Source organism: Mus pahari, chromosome 4 (assembly GCF_900095145.1).
Source record: "Mus pahari chromosome 4, PAHARI_EIJ_v1.1, whole genome shotgun sequence".
NCBI classification, from domain to species: Eukaryota; Metazoa; Chordata; class Mammalia; order Rodentia; family Muridae; genus Mus; species Mus pahari.
The window spans coordinates 133,656,812-133,670,313 of NC_034593.1; the positions used below are offsets into that span (position 1 = coordinate 133,656,812).

At 43.9% G+C, this 13,502-nt stretch overlaps 1 protein-coding gene across 2 annotated transcripts in view; it reads left to right on the forward strand.

The window, feature by feature from the left end:
• The window catches only part of Lpar3 (lysophosphatidic acid receptor 3), a 65,389-nt gene extending 52,519 nt beyond the window's left edge, over positions 1-12,870 (forward strand). The window contains exon 3 of one of the 2 annotated variants that reach the window (XM_021196782.2): positions 10,865-12,870. In XM_021196782.2, the coding sequence (XP_021052441.1) occupies positions 10,865-11,193 (329 nt within the window). In that variant the 3' untranslated portion in view covers positions 11,194-12,870. The remainder of the gene's footprint in view (positions 1-10,864) is intronic. The other variant, XM_029537772.1, reaches the window with a different exon arrangement.
• Positions 12,871-13,502: the final 632 nt, after the last annotated feature.

Genomic DNA, 13,502 nt, shown 5'->3' on the forward strand with positions numbered 1-13,502 from the left:
ACACACACACACACACACACACACACACACACACACACACACACACACTGTTCATTAAGCTCTGGAGGAGTAATGTGACCCTACTATTACAATGCCCTCCTATAGTACAACTCCAGAGGTCACCACTAAAGTACATTCCCGTTCGTGACAGTTCCTTGGGCAAGAACATAAAAGTGTATGTATGAAGCCCCATATACACTCATCATATGGGCACGGTATTAAGCCAGGTTACTCTTTCAAGGTGTGTACAATATTATTTCAGTAAGTGCCATGAAGAGCAATCCAGGAAAAAGTGTTCTTCCATGGTCTCTGCTTCAGTTCCTGTCCCCAGGGCTCCTCCTTGAGTTTCTACCCTGACACGTCCCTTTAGGAGGACGATAAGTTGTAAGATGAAACAAACCCTTTCCTCCCCAAATTGCTTTTGGTCATGGGACTTTATCCCAGCAACAGAAAGCTAACTAACACCCTTGTCGCATTGTCTGAGCCATCTGAAATGCTGCCTGTATTCCTTGTCTTCACCCAACAATTTATGCAGTGCTCAGAACTTAACCAGTGTCCAGCCTCAGTGAAGTGGATATCGAATGAACATCTGGTAGCATTCTGATGCCTGTCAAGATGTCGGTCTTGACAGGATTTATGTGGTAATCATCTCAAACTATACCCAAAACTTCCTTCATCAAAAACTATGAAGAATAGCCATTTTGATCTTTCCCTTGATTAGTTAGAATATGGCTAAAGGATGCAGAAGGTAAAATTCACAGTTATTGAGTATAAGATCCAGAAGGAGGCTTTTGTCCAATCCCAGAAATATACAGGTAGAGAGATAACAGAGAAATAGAGTCATAAATTAAAAATCATAGTGGACAGGATCTGGGCTCCAGTCAACAGCTGGGGTTTATTTACTCTTAAAGTAACAAGTATTTTTTTTACACCATCTATTTGACTGGGAGGCCTTAAGGTAAGCTCTGAGCATCCCAGACTGAGTAAGATATCACAGGGAGGGTTTCCAGGTATGAGGAGGAACAGGGCAGAGTGTAAGGAATTGTACACTTGAAGGTTTATGCTCATTAACAGTTTAACCATTGAAGTTTCACATTGAAACACAGTCACCATTCTATTAGTGCTATGAGGTCGGGCATTTAAGAGGTGACTGGGCCGTGGGCAGCGAATGCACGTCATGACCCCAGGTATGGGTTAATTGTGTTGACAGTAGAACTGTGACAAGGTCACACTCTCTTGCCCTGGTCTTAGGAATGCTTGCTTACTCCTCTGCTGTGTGATGACTTAGTGTGAAGCTGTCGCCGAATGCAGCCACTGAAGTTGGGTTTTCCCAGCATATAAACTAAATAAACCTCTATTGTTTATGGTTGACCCACTGTGTGGCATTCTGTTATAGCGGCAGGAAGTGGTTGAAAATAACACATGTGTACATGTGTGTGCACATTTGAACACACTATAGAATCCAAAGCACACTATCAGGTCTGCCTATAAACTGTCTAAGAAGTATAGAAGGAGAAGGGAGCAGCTTTTTCCGGGCAGTCAGAACCAGCATTTTGGAAGTGCTTTCTGTGTCGGGCACTCTCCATATATCATCATACTAAATTCTCACAAAACTCCTGTGGTGACTTATCATCTGCTCATTCTATAGCCTATATTCTATAGGCTGGTGAAAGAGCTAGTTTGCCCTTGGTTATAGACAAGATTTCAACTCAAGAGCCTGCCAGATTTCAAGCTTCTCCTTTTTTTTTTTTTTCTTTCTTTCTTTCTTTCTTTCTTTCTTTCTTTCTTTCTTTCTTTCTTTCTTTCTTTTTTTTACTCTCTGTGATGAGAATGGTAAGGGCATTTCTCTCAAGGAAAATGTTTATTTGATCGTTAGAGACTGATAGAAGCAAGATGCATATGTCTGCGCTCCGAGGCAAGCAGCATCCTGAGTGATTAGCCACGGTGACTGAGGGTGTGAGGTTACCTCTGTGATATAATGCTTAGTTCCCCAGTTTCCAGTCTCTGTAAGGGAGTGTGGTTTTCATCCTCTACTTCCTGGGACCAACTTCTTCCTGTTTCATTCCTCTGAGCTCCCAGTGGTACCTAGCTGGACCAACTTCCCATGTTATTTGAAAATGTGAACCCACCAAACACACCCCTTGTATGCATCCCCCAGGATACCATTCTGTGCTAAGAGCATTCGGTGTCATTAAACACTTCATGTCTACAGCTGAAAAGGTAAGGGGCCAAAGATGGCTTCTTGTTCCAAAGAAGTACTCCGGTGTCTGTCAGTGTTTATATTATACCAGAGAGCTGACTCTCTGCCCCATGCTTCCAGCTGACCTTCCTCAGACGGTGGGAGGCCCTAGAAAGAACTGAGCTTCTGAGGTGTTGGGGGTCCACACACACAAGCTGTTGAAAGTGGAATCTGGAGATAGAGACGGTGTTTGCTAACAAAGTTTATGATTTCCAGCTCTTGCCCCAAGTTAAAGACTAGAATTAGGCTCCAGCTGTGGCTCCAGCTGCCAAGCCTCTGTTTCAGGCTGTGTTTTTAAGTGCTTGGCATGAAGAGATCCAACTTTCTGAAGCTGGCCACAAATTTAAAACAAGTGTCTAAAAACTATTTGTTAGAATCAGGAGTCTTGACAGTGGAAACAATTGTGTCAAATGAGTCTTTGTGGGCAGTGTCCCCGTTCAGCAGCTGTATGAAGCAGTTCAGTTTTGCTATGGTATACATATCACTCCTTTCAGACATGGGGAAATCTTTTTTCCTCTGGTATCCGACTTTTAAGACTTTTAGAACGCTGTCAGTAAATGAATTTGAATTTGAAGACAAATGACACCTGGAAGCATCATTTCTAAATCATGGACCAAATCCTTCAATATCGTAAGAACACTTTCCCCTAAATATTCTGTTAGTGTATGTCATATGCGTTATAAAGCTTCAACACAAAACACCTATTTACTTTGCATTTTTGCTTGGTTTTGATTTTATTTTGTAAACATGAAGACTGCTTCGCCAGAATGCGGGTCACCGCCTGATTTTTTGGGGGGCTGTAATTTTCTATTTTAGTGAATCAGACAGCCCTGTGGCTTCCTAGGTTGGTATTACTGCTTTTCACTCTGTGGCTTTTTCTCCTGGGCTAAAAACAAAGAATGACAGAGTGAACAGACTTAAAATATATCCTCCCGTTTGATGAAATTAGTAGTCCATGTGCCAGAGCAAGACTAGGCTGCGTGGCTGTTTTTGTCATTATGAGTGTTTTGTGAGTTACTCTCTTGTCAAAGTTTTTTTTTTTTTTAATTGCGTGTGTAACATTTCAAACAGATGAAAATATGGATACATGCCTGAGGGGCAGGGAAGAGAAGCGTATGAGTCCTGGAGATTAGGTTTTGTGCAACTGGAGGCTCTAATTGTGTGCACATCCTGTTTTACTTTGCTTATCTGTTGTGGTGAACACCATCAGCAAGCTCAGCTTGGAAAGGGAGTGATTTATTCCATCCTCTGTGCTGTAGCCCATCATCACGGGACATAGGCAGGAACCTGGGGCAGAAACTGAAGCAAAGACTGGGGACACTGATGGCTGGCTTGCCCTCCATGGCTTGCTTAGCTTACCTTCTTATACAACCTAGGACCCCCTGCCCAAAGACAGCACTGCCCACAGTGGTCTGACCCCTTCTGCATCAACTGGCAATTTTAAAAATGCCTCCCAGACAGAGCCACAGGCCTTTCTGATCTGGCAGTTCTTGGCGTGAGGTTGCCTCTTCCTAGACTCAATAATCCTGTCAAGTTGACAATTGAAGCCAGTTTGACAGTCACCCACCCCCCAGGAATGCTAAACCATCTTAAATACATGACTGAGGGCAATTTGCCTGCCTGGAGCATTGCTGTCTCTTGATGTGACCTCTAATGTGCATGTGATGGGTCTTTAATTGGATGCTTTCCATAACCTTTAACTGAAGCCATCAGATTCTCAGCTCAGTGCTTGGTGTGAATGTTCTCCTGTGTGATTAAAAACTAACTTTGATAGCTCATCGTTTTCTATTTTTAAGTATGTCACTCAAGCTAGTTTATTTGATTATGAGAAGAAAGTTCATTCATCGTCTTACTAGATTATTAGTGAGTCTCAAAACGAGTACCAAAAGAGCATCAAACGCCATTAAGAAATCACTGTGTGTGTTTAGGACAACTGACCTGTCACTGGGCAATGAAGGCAATTCGGCTTCTCATTCAAATGTCATCATGGGGACAGTCACTTCTGGTGTCTGCTGTGGTAGGCGCTTACTTAGTAGATATTTATTGACAGAACAGCATATGGTTCCAGTTGCAGCCTAGAGCTGATGGCTCCCAAGTCAACATTTTTATGCATTGCTCTCAGAGTTGCAACCTTGGGTCCAGCTGCTCTCTACATGTAAGAAGCCACGCACACTCTTAAGTGCCTATAACAGAACAACTGTTTTTCTCACCCACCCCCAGACAGAGCCCTCCTCAGTTTCCTCTGCTTGGCAATCCCAGACATACGCTTCCTGATTCTTACTCTACACTCACTGCCTAGATCCAAGAAAGCAACATGTCTTCAAGTTCTCTTTCACCCTCAAACACATCTCCTGCCATCCATCCAAACTTTTTCTGACCCTGGTCAATCCTGAAAAGCTGGACTTCTGCCAGTCTTTAGAGGCGTTGGCCAGGCAGGTGGTTCTCATGGCTTACCATGCTAAAGCACCCCGGGGGAACTAGTTAAGCTAGGAGATATCTAGCTCACATCCCATTTTTCATTTGGTAGCAACTAACATGGTAAGTGGCGTCTCCTCCTGAGGCAGCCCTGATGCAGTTGGGAGCAGACTTACAGTCCTGTCTACTGAGAAAGTGGATAAAGCTTAGCTATGGGATGGAAGACTTATAAGAGCTGATAGTATCAAAAAGCTACCGTGTACAGCAATAGTTTCCAGAATGTGCTCGGTGGGCCCGCCAAGGGTGGAAATGTGTGTAGGTTAGATGGGGTTTTCTTGTCACTACCACCAGCTGCCAGACAGAAGCAACATAGCAGGGGCTTTAGAGAGATTCTAGTCCATCACAGTGAGGAAAGTAGTGCATCAGATGTTGCTGAGTCCGTGTTGGTGAGAAGATGGGGCAGATAAGAAATGGAGTGGGGTGGGTTGGGGAGGAATATAAAGGAGACAGGCATATCCTCCAAGCACCCATCTCCCATGTGACCTACTCCCTCCAATGAGGCCTCGCCTACCAAAGGTTCCACAGCCTGGCAAAACAGCGCCATCAGCTGGGTGAACAAGCGATCAAAAGCCTGACACCCCCCAGGGAAGAGATTCAAACCCTGGAATAAAAATGAGAGCAGATTTGCTGTGTGCAGCTTAACTAATACAACACTCCCCCCCCCTTCCGTGCTTTCTTTAGTCAGAAAACAAAACAAAACAAAAAACTGACTAAAAATCCCGATGAGAAAGTTCCTTTGGGAAAGGTATTCTTCCACTTTTAAAAAGTGATTTGAAAACCACTAATATATAGAAGTAGATTTTCAAGTTTAGTTTTAAATTGGGATCTGCAATAAGAAATGCCATAGCTTCCAAATTTCAGCCATATGTGCGCGCCTGCACACACACACACACACACACACACACACACGTTTATGACTGAAGCACATTTTGTAAAACAAATATACTTTGACTGCACTTTATACATGCTGATGCTTTCTGCTCAGTTCATTTTTCTTCTCAGGGCCAGCTGTGAACTACTTAATTGATTTCACGATCCATGGAGCTGCTACAGAGACAGCGAAACCTTTGCCCTAGTCTTCCTTATTGGCGTTCCTTTATGAACCGTACAGAGAAATGTTTTCTTAATCCTCTCAAGAAGGGCACATAATTCATGCCATTTCAGATGCTTGGGAGAGAAGTTAATCCATCATCTAGAATTGATGTCTGAGGACATCCTAGTTCCTTTCTCTGGGTGAAGTTGTTGAAGAAGGCACCTGGCGGCTGAGTTACATAACCCACACTCCTGAGAACTACACAGGAGCTTGTCTAGATTCCAGTTCTCGGCTCCATCTGACTTCCTCACTGGCTTACCTGGTTTAAAACCATCCTGGGGTGATTGGGAGTCCCCAGGTGCCTCGAGCTCCTTCTGACCCCTCTGCGCAGTCATTCTTGGGACTGTGCCCAGCTCCACAGACTGCTTCTTCCCAGGGCTTTCTCTGAGAGCTGCTGGGGTCTTGGGCCTGGTTTCCATTCCTGCCAAGTCCTGAGAGGCAGGGGAGTACACTGTCAGCAGTGGCAGGTGATGGCAGCTAGCTAGCATACTGCCCGGCCATGTGACTGTCATAGCCTCCAGTCAGGTTCCTCTGACTTACCTCCTTCACTGCTGAGTGTGGAGCTTCATGCTAAGGATAACAAAGATGTCTAAGGTAAAGCCTGCTCACTTATGGGGGTTATGAAAGGCCTGGAGATAAGGGATGTGCATTTAAAAAAAAATCACTTTAGATAATGCACAAGGCTAAGAGCCTGTGCAGGGGAGTGGGGCCTCCCATCCAGGCCTCAAGCTCAAGTGCTCTAAATATCAGAGTTCATGACCTAGGAGACTAAGATAGCAATTCTGTATGGCTGGGCTTTAAATGGGAAGCATCTAAAGCTCTAAGCACCCTGCCTGGCCAAGAGCTCTGGGGTGGGGAGGGGGAGGGGAGTGGTAATATGGACTGAAGCAGGTAATGTACCCTGAGGCACGTGGATATTGCAGTAGGAGGCACTAGAGGAACTGAAAGAAAGGAGTGATCATTGTGGGTGATGGATGGGAGCTAAGCTTGGAAAGAAAACTAGACCTCAGATTAGGGGGGATGGGAAGACAAAGCAAAACAAAGAGTGATGGTGCCCTGAGGAGGACTGCGCGCATGCATATGTGTGTGTATGTGTGTGTGTGTGTGTGTGTGTGTGTGTGTGTGTGTTGCCTGTAGACGCATTTTGAGGCTAGAGTTTGTACACTGATTTATACATGTGAATGTGAGCACTTTTTCCCAAATCTGTGGTAAAGAATTTGATCTCTAGAAATATGTTTGTCTCATTTTAAAAGATTCTGTCTCTTTCCCCCTTTTAAATATGGAGTCAGTGATTTTGTCATCTGGATCAGATTGTTTGAATGATTTGGGGGGCAGTTTATAGATAGTTTACAAAATGGACTGTGCCTTATCCTTGCCCAGGGAATCTATGAATCCTACACACTTCCAGAGATGTTATTAGGTTCACTGGGGGACCAGAAGGTAAATTATTAAAATTTTCTCTTATCAGGATGGGGGATTGCTTGGCGGGTAACATATTTACTTTGTATGCATAAGAATCTGAGTGTTTGATCATCAGAACCCATGTAAAAAAGAGCCTGAATGTAGTGGTGTGTGAACGCAGTCTCGGTGGTGGGTAGATAGTGGTGTGTAAACATAATCTCAGTGGTGAGTAGATTTCAGGCCACATCCCTAGCACTTGCTGATGAGTGTCAAGCTCATGAGAGATTATCTCAAAAAACAAGGTGGACAACATGTAAACATAGCATCCAAGTTTGTCTAATTGCACACATGTGAATGTGCACTCCCACACATGTACACCCACGTACATGTACACACACACACACACACACACACACACACACACACACACATTCCCTTGTAATTCAGGTGTCTAGCTAACGTGGGAAGCTAATAATTCACCTTGATCAGTTTTTAGGCAAGTAACCGCATATGTCCTGGAAAACAAGTCAAATTTGTCTGAATTTTATAATGAGTTGAATCTAATAGTTACATAGAATTTGGCAATTCCCTAAATAAAAAAAGTTCAGAAGAAATTTAGCATATCTTTATTTTTAGCAATAAAATCTCCCTGTATGCATCCTAGAGTGATGTAGTCAAAAGACATACGTGGCTCAGGAAGATTTGACCTACACATACAGGTCCTTCAATTTACTTGAAGCCTCACATCCAAATCTTAACTTTGTCTGCCATGTGACCCCCTGGAGCACCCCAGGACATGTCCATGCTAATCTCTTCTGTGTGATCAACATGCAGGTTTTAGAAGACAGTTGACTGACTCATCATGTCTTCTCCTAATCTCCAAGAAAAGCATTCCTAATTTTGTCCATCCATCCCCAGATAGGCACCTACTGGTTAATGCTGATTCTATTGTTAGGTGGAAACTTGATCTTTTCATGGCTTCTTTGAACCCTGGTAGTTTCTAGCAATAATTGTGTGTTGAGACAGAACACATACACACACACACACACACACACACACACACACACACCATTCCTTTAAGGTTTTTTTTCCCCCTAGAATTTATAAAAGATTGGTAGGGGCTGACTGAACTGGACCTCCCAGGCTATCTTTCCTTTCCTAACCCACACTCACTTGAGACAGAGTAGCATGTGTCCCAATTTGCCCTTAAAACACTATGTAACTAACCGTGAACTTAAACTCACACTCACATGTCCTATCTGAAAACTTCCTTCTTTCTTATTTTTTTCTTTCCTTCTGCTTCATTGCCCTTTTGTTGTCTTGGAAGTTCCATGTCTATGAAATGTTACTGTGTGCTTAACAAAGTCTAAATCAGGTGCTGTTTTTTTCTTTTGTCCCATTATTTTCCTTTCTTTCCATTCCTTTTCCTTTCTCCACAAGAACACTGGAACATTCCTACTGGTTGTTTTTTTTTTTTTTTTTTTTTTTTTTTTTTTTTTTTTTTTTTTTTTTTAGGCAATTTCATACAGAAAAGACTCTTCACATCAATGTTGGCAGCCTCAGCTTTTGATGTCTGGCTTGTTTAGTTCTTGTGTCTTGACAACATTGAAAGCCTCTTGAAGAGACAGCAACAAAAATAAAATTATTATGGAAAATACAGACCACTGGAGCTGGATAGAGCCTCAAACAGATTCAAACAAGTGCTTTTCAAAGTCTTCACTAAGCCAAGCAATATGGTTAAGGGGGCATGTTGCTTTTCCAGAGAACCTGAGTTCAGTTTCTAGCACCGACTACAGGTAGCTCACAACCACCTATGACTCCAGCTCCAGGTCTGACGCCTCTGGATGTCTCCATTGGCACTCACAGTCCTGTACACATACCCACCCAAGCACACTTCATTAAAATAAGTCTTTTAAGAGATGGGGATCTGCTGCTCCATTGCCAGTGTATCCAAATGTGATATATAAAGTTAAATAAAAATTAAATAAATTGGCCTGTGTAATAAAACAGTCAGTCCATCCTATTCTACCTCTTTAAAAAAAAATTACCCAAGCCGAATAACTGATTTCACACTCACCAAAGGAGTTGTGCCACAGTGTAAAATTCCAGATGTGCCATGAAGTCCCTGATGTACAGTGGAGGAAGCCCTGTCCCAATTCTGTGGCTTGGATCCCCAAGAGTTGCACAGTGAGTGCACGAGGACTCCACCCTCTCTCTGAAATTCACATCTAGCTCTTTACCCACATGTTAGTCAGATCAGAAAACCAAACCGGTGTAATAGGGGAAGCAGTAGGCTTTGGTAGAAGTATCCTCTGTTGTTATCCTTACATGTCCAACCTTGGTCTAAGCAAAGCCCCAGCTCAGAAGCTAAAACGCCGCATTTCAGACTGTTGCTCGCCATCTCTGATCCCCACATACAACCACGTTTATGTGAACAACAAGTAGAAAACTGCCCAGAGAGAGTTCTAACCAATGAGAGAAACTAGTTGTTGCTACGGTTTCCTAGACGTGGTGCGTTCTGTTTTCCATGTTAGCCGGTAGCTCCCTGACACTGTCTGGCTCAGGCCCAAGCATACTGCAAGCTTCAGATGAAGGCTTGTTGACTCGTAAGCAGTGACATCGTAAGACCACTGAAAAAGAGCCACATCGTGCTAAGGAGATGGATCCCATCACGGCAAAGAATGTCCTCTGTGGAGGAAGAACATCCATCCAAAATTGAGTGTCTCCCAAAACCTATTTATTGTGGGCAAAGTACTTATCTTTTCTGCTGCCAATCTCATAGCATGATCCTATGAGTTAATCAAGAAAAACATTTCTCCCACCAGGTCTGGCTCATAGTCAGCATGTAAAAAGGTAGTTGCTAACTGTTGCCGCCGGCTATGTTAACTAGGCAGCAGTACACTGAACCTGTCTCAACACCACAGAACTGAGAGGTAAGGTCAGTGTGGTCCAGTTACTAGTGGATGGTGTTCGTGTTCCACCACACCCTACAAAGCACATTTCTGTCTGCCACACTGCGAGAGAGTTGTTTCTTACAAAACCAATGGAGATCGCAGCAAGTGATTAAGTAAACAGCCTGTGAACATGTCACAGAGAACAGTGTGCGTCTGTGATGGATGGAACTTGGGACTTAATTCAAGTCTAAAGATAATGCTGTAGGGGCCATGGCTGCCTGCCCCTGACAATGCCCATTGTACAGTGTTATTTGGTGTGTGTGGGGGGGAGTGACTTGGGTGAGTTATGTGTGGGGTGCATTAGTCATTGCTAGAATTTTCAAGGAAGTGTTTAGAAAGTCCGAAGTCAGGAACAGCAGAATGGGTAAGAATAAGGGTTCTGGAACCCTGCACATGCTAGGTATGGAGTTGCAGTTTTCTCTCTGTTGAATGTGAAGAACTACAGCAGCCTTCTAAAGTGGTTCACTGCTGGGGTTCACGTACATAACGCACCTTATAATTACTTAGCTTTTATCACTAATGAGACCTGGGGGAGCAGATCGCCCTGAATGACCAAAGGGGGTCCCACCCACTCACCTCTATCCGGCTACTGAAGGATGTAAGTTCCCTGTGGCCTGTGACAAAACACAAAAGAAGGGAACAGAAACCCCAGTCAGCATGCAGAGGTCTGAGCAGCCCTTACTTCTATCTCTCTTCCTGCAGGCGCCTTCGTGGTGTGCTGGACCCCAGGTCTGGTGGTTCTGCTGCTGGACGGCCTAAACTGCAAGCAGTGTAACGTGCAGCACGTGAAGCGCTGGTTCCTGCTGCTCGCACTGCTCAACTCCGTCATGAACCCCATCATCTACTCGTACAAGGACGAGGACATGTACAACACCATGCGGAAGATGATCTGCTGTGCCCTGCAGGACAGCAACACCGAGAGGCGCCCCTCCCGCAACCCCTCCACCATCCACAGCAGGAGCGAGACGGGCAGCCAGTACCTGGAGGACAGTATCAGCCAGGGCCCGGTGTGCAATAAAAACGGCTCGTAAGCCACGGAGGCCTCCGCCCTCTTCCCCTGGGGAAAGAGCTGTTAAGCGTCCTCACCTGTGTCACAATGCACGTGGACAGGGTTGTTTGAGGGCTCCATGAATCACTGCTGGGGCTTTTAAGTTTTCACTGTCAAGGAAGATAGAGTTATGGCGTGTAGTAAAAGTACACAGGAAAGGGAGAGATGAACAGTGGGTTCCAGCTTGTCTGAACCGCTCCGAACCTCCTCTAGCTCTTGCATGAGCCATGCGGGGCTCTGCCACCATCTTGCCACCATTGTCTGTGTGTTTTTAAAGATGGTGTTGAAGGTCCTAGGTCAAAAGAAGTAGTAAACAATGGTACCTGAGCCTCCTTGTGTGGCTACTAGAGTCTGTACTTGTTTCCGCATGGATTTAAAATGCTCAGAAAGTATTTTTAGCAGTGGACTTTGATTTCCCCAGAGAAGCCATGGCCAGGGGCTAAGTGGGCAACTGTATAGTAGAGCAAGTGATGATATTGACTGGCAGGCTGAACCTCTTCCAAATAGTGTCAAATATGAGCATGATTAGATCTTCAGTCTCAGTTATCAGGATACCGCTGAGGGGCTTGCTGGATCCCAAGTGCAGAGTAATTGCACATCGAGTATTTTAACCAAAGCTGCCAGCATATTCTATCTTACTTGTGGACTGAATTTTGATCTTGTATTTTTCTCCTTCAAAGACCTCTGAAAGGTAGATCAGTTAAAAACAAAAATAGTGTTTCATGCACATAGGCTACTGACCAGTGTTTTTCTATGTAAGACGTTTAGAGTATATTCTGACAAAGAAAGAATAACTTCAAGGCAGGTACTATGGTATTTATATAGTTTGCAAACGTTTACATTCTCTCTCTCTCTCTCTCTCTCTCTCTCTCTCTCTCTCTCTCTCTCTCTTCCCCCCTCTGCTGTTGTGATGTAACATTTATGTGCACAAACTACTTGTAATAAAATATTTTAAGAAGCTATGCTTTGAGATATAATGGCCTAAAATATAGAGCGTTATGATTTGAAGTATTAGATTTTTACATGCTTGATGCAGTAGGTAGGTGTACCCAAAGCTTATGTGAAAGTTACCTATAAAATAAAAAATTTCAAGGACCTGTTATCCCTTGATGAGGGCCATTATTGCTCTGTATATTATCTAAGCAAAAATACAGCGTGTGGTAACTGTGACTCACACTTGTATTGTAGAAGAAAAATCAAATTTGCCATGAAGCGTGCACTCGGTGTTTTATGTGAGCATTTCGAATCTACAGCTGGCCAAAGGGTGGAGAATGGAAATTGAATTCCAGTCCCTGAATAGCTACTAAGGGATCTTTAAAGGTTTTATTTTGAGGCAAGAACCATTTTTAGTGCCCTGCATCTGAGCGTCCTATTCGGAATAGTGTCTGGAGGGGATCCAAAATGTGGAAACACGGGGTAGAAATAGATAGCTTTTGTGTTTATGCTCACACACATCTCGAGAGTGGCACAAGAATAGGGAATTCATGTATATTTGGAAATGATGATTGGAGGGGTTACAGAGTTCATAGAGACCGCTCAGAAAAACCCAGCCTTTAGTGTGTGAGGAGAATAAATGCGAAGGAAGAGTGTTCCCCCAGCAGTTCTAAGATCCTGAGTGTGCAAGTCTTACCTGCGTTCCTTACATTGTTCTTACTGAACGTCTCACCCAGACCTTATCAGGTCCATGTTTGAGTCTAGGTCAAATAAGACCCCATCCCTTTAAGTGTGAAACATTGCCTGTGCAGTTCTGATCAATCTGTGTTGAGAGAAATTAGTCTGGTATCAAAACTGCTATCTTGGAAAGAAAAAATATTTTTTGAAAACAAGTTTTTGAAATTTCTTGGTAAAATACAATTTTGCTGCAACTGAGTGGTAGGCGAGGGGCCTGTTTGTGACTTTTAGGAGCCCCAGGTCTGAATGCTATGACAGATCTACCCCCCGATTGCATTTGTACAAGTCAAACTATGTTCCAACATCTCTGTATGTCTTCAACTGTGTGAAGTCCCTTGTGAAAATCAGTATATTGATGCTTTTTACAAATGCTAAAAGTTGCAATGGGTCAGTGTGTCAGTTCTGATGCCCTGGCTTCCCTGGCGCTCTGAGAACATGCCCACCTCATGTTAAGATGGTCTGGGACCAAGCCCCCAGTATATGTGACAACTATGATTCTGTTCACCTGCAGCCATCGGTCGGTGCAGGCCAGAGCATCCTCCGAGCTCTGTTTTTGATGACCTTTGGCAAGGCATTTGTCTTATGCTTGTTAGCTCGCTAGCCCTCTGATCACTCCAGTGA